The sequence below is a fragment of the Tupaia chinensis genome, unplaced genomic scaffold, assembly GCF_000334495.1.
Source record: "Tupaia chinensis unplaced genomic scaffold, TupChi_1.0 Scaffold000104_1, whole genome shotgun sequence".
In the NCBI taxonomy this organism is placed as follows: Eukaryota; Metazoa; Chordata; class Mammalia; order Scandentia; family Tupaiidae; genus Tupaia; species Tupaia belangeri.
Genome location: NW_006159568.1, coordinates 4042436 through 4045738, shown reverse-complemented (window position 1 = coordinate 4045738; position 3303 = coordinate 4042436). Strand labels below are relative to the sequence as shown.

Sequence of the window (3303 nt, the reverse complement as noted above, 5' to 3'; positions counted from 1 at the left end):
CGTAGGCAGCCCCGCTCATGATCACAGGGTACCTAAGGGGGTTGCAGATGGCCACGTAGCGGTCAAACGCCATCATTCCCAGGAGCACACACTCTGTACATGCCATAGCAAAGGACAGGCCCATCTGCACAGCACAGGCTGAGAAGGAGATGGTTTTCTGGGTGACCAGGAGACTTTCCAGAACCAGTGGGACAGCAGAGGTTGTGAAGCAGATGTCCAGGAAGGAGAGGTTCCCCAAGAAGAAGTACATGGGTGTGTGCAGTCGGGAGTCAAGGATGGTCACCAGGATGAGGACCCCGTTGCCCAGCAGGATCACCAAGTACATCATCAGGATGAGAACAAAGAAGATTTTCTCCAGCTTTGGGTGGGCTGAGAGTCCCAGGAGAATGAATCCCATCACAGGGGCAGTCTGATTGTCTTTTTCCATGTGGTTTTCTCTACGGCATCAGCAAAGTACAAGCAGCACATGAGGATTTCTTGGGAGAAGTCCTAGGCCTCCAGGGTGCGCTGTAGGCACTGCTGCATAACAAGAGCACATGGTTATAGATGAGAATACTGAAAGAGACGTGGGTGGGGGTGGGGGTCCTTAACTCTTAGCAGAGAAGGTCATAGTTGAACCCACATTGAGCTAAGGCTTTAAATGTGCCAGCTGTGTAAGAGGGTTTGATGTCGTTGCATTCTGTCAATGTCCATGTTTAGTTTATTCTGTTGCAAAACAAAATTAGCCATGTATAAATATAGAGGTTTATTCAGCTTGCAGTTGGGAGGCCTACATTGCAGGGGCTGCATCTGGTGAGGCTTTTCTTGCTGGTGGATAACATTGTAGTGGGTAGGAATTAGAGCAGAGATGAAGGAGTCTCTGCCTGTCTCATTCCCTCTCTTTAAAAATTCAACAGGACAAAGATTGTAGGTGATGTACTGGTTAAGGCGCTCAAGTCCCATGTGGCTGACCAGGGATTGAGTCCCAAACATCGTCTTGAAACTAAACCGGGCACGTGTGCATCCATGCCCAATATCCAATGAGGAGAATGGAGGAGAAGGGATCACAGTATATCCATCTCCTTTGGGCAATGCTTTCTCTCTTTGTATCTCTCTGACTCTCTGGTGAGTGCTTATAATGAAAATCTCTTTCAAGAAAAGGAAAAAATCCAACAGGACTCAATTGTGGGGACACTACTCGATGCCTAACCATGTCACAAAAGCCTCACTTTTCATCACCATAAACAAATTAAGTGGCCACCTTCTCTACACTCTTAGAATGGCTTACTAAATTTAGCACACCAATTTATGGGGGAAACATGCAAAGCATAAATGTTAGAGAAGGGAAGTGACCAATTCTAGTCTTCTGATCAAGCTGATGATGACAGAGACAGGACTTGAACCCAGCACAGCTAATTCCTGGTTCAAAAGAGGACTTTTTCTTTGCATTAGGATTAATAATCTGGAATGCTATAAATTATTTCTCATTAATGCAGGTTTTTAGAAATTTCATTGAATCTGGGATTTTTTAGATCCCCAAGAGGAAACTTCTTAAGTGTATCTAATTCTTAGAAATAGCACAGGGTTGAGCTTCCTTTAACTTTGCACGTGCTAAGACCAAGCACAACGCGTCTGTCCACATGCATACAGCCATAGCCTAGGTCAGGCTCCAGCGGATGAGGATAGCTTCACCATTCTGCTGTTAGTCACAGTGCCTTGGCTGGATCTGCACGTTTTAGATACACTTTATAGCAATGCCTGGGGAGGTCCGACAGCTTGTAACTAGGAGGCCAACTGAAGGATTGATTAGAGTGACTGAACCCACCTTACAGGGCCACCCTATGCAGCTTTTTGCTCAGTTGACTCAGTTATTAATAACCACAGTTAATGGAAAGTAGAGTCTATGGCATTAGCTTCTAATCCCATCTCCTTAAAATATCAGTGAAAGTCTTAACCAGAGCCATGGAAGAATGCTTTTTCTGTCATTTTCTGTTTATAGTGCATTCTCACGTAATGTTCTCACACTCTGACTTCATTCCTGTGTTCCATGCAAACGATGAGCTTGTAGGAAGACCTGCATGCCTTTGTGCAGAGGATTTCTAGTCTTCCCTGCCCTTGCCCAGGCTCCAGATTTAGAGTTCTTCGTAATTGTGGTGAGTTTGTGTTTAGGAGGAGGTGGGCGATGTAAGAAGGGTGGTTAATCCTGAAGAGTGTCTGTGCCATATATATATGTGTGTGTGTGTGTGTGTATGTGTGTTTGGAATATATATATATATATATATATAGGGGAGGAAGTGAGAAAGCTCCCTACCACCTCTCTACAACCCCTCCCCCAGTGGAGGATGGTCACACTGCAATCCCTTTTCACCTATTTCTCCTTTTTGGGTTTTGGGCGTGGACACACACACACCTGGGTTTTTTTCTAAGTTGCCAGGTCTGGACTGAAGCCATGTGGTCGGTCATGTGAAATCAAACCACTTTCACCACCACATGACCAGCTGACCTTTGTGCTCTACTCAGTAAAACATCACCATGGAGACGTTTCATTCACGTTTGGTTGAAGAAGTACCCACACTCAGAAGTGAGAAAGCATGGGGCAGAGCTGGCGTTGGATCCCAGCACTAATCTAAGTTCTCACTACCAAATATCAGTTTTCTGATGTTAAAAAAAAAAAGAAGGGTCAGGGACCAGCAGTTAGCATAATGGCTATGTTGCTGGACTCCCCCGTAGTCGACCGCAGTTCACGTCCCAGACCTGGGGGCTTAAAACTCACGCCAGGTGCGTGTGCGTGCGTGCCCAAGATCCCGAGAGGAGAATGGAGGAGAAGGGATTGCGGCGTGGCCATCCCCCTTGGGGGTGATTTCTCACTTGTCGTCTCTCTATCTCTCTCTGTCTGTCTGGTGAGCACATGCGCCCTATAGCAAAAACCTCTCCAAAAAAAAAAAAAGAGAGAGAGAGAAGGGTCAGGCTGGTGGATTTGGATTGGTGGGTAAGGGTGCTGGACTCCCACATGGCCAACTGCAGTTCAAGTCCCAGACCTGGCAGCTTACTTTCTCACACTTTCTCTTTCTCCCTCTCTGGTAAAATTAAAATAAATCAATGAATCAATAAAGATACATAAAATAATTCTTTTAGAGGGGGCCAGTAGGTGTCGTGGTGGTTAAGGGCATGGGACTCCAATATGGCCGACAGCGGTTCAAGTCCTGGACCTGGCGGCTTGCTTTCTCGCTTTCCTTCTTTGCCTCTGATCGAACTGGAAAATAATAAGAATAAATAAAGTTAAATAAAATAATTATTTTTAAAAAATAAAATAATTATTTTAGA

At 45.3% G+C, this 3303-nt stretch overlaps 1 protein-coding gene across 1 annotated transcript in view; it reads right to left on the bottom strand.

Moving 5' to 3' along the window:
* LOC102497753 (olfactory receptor 2S2) overlaps positions 1–427 on the bottom strand; it is a 960-nt gene extending 533 nt beyond the window's left edge. The window contains exon 1 of the mRNA XM_027770042.1: positions 1–427. This exon is cut by the window's left edge and continues 533 nt beyond it. Within this exon, the coding sequence (XP_027625843.1) occupies positions 1–427 (427 nt within the window).
* Positions 428–3303: the final 2876 nt, after the last annotated feature.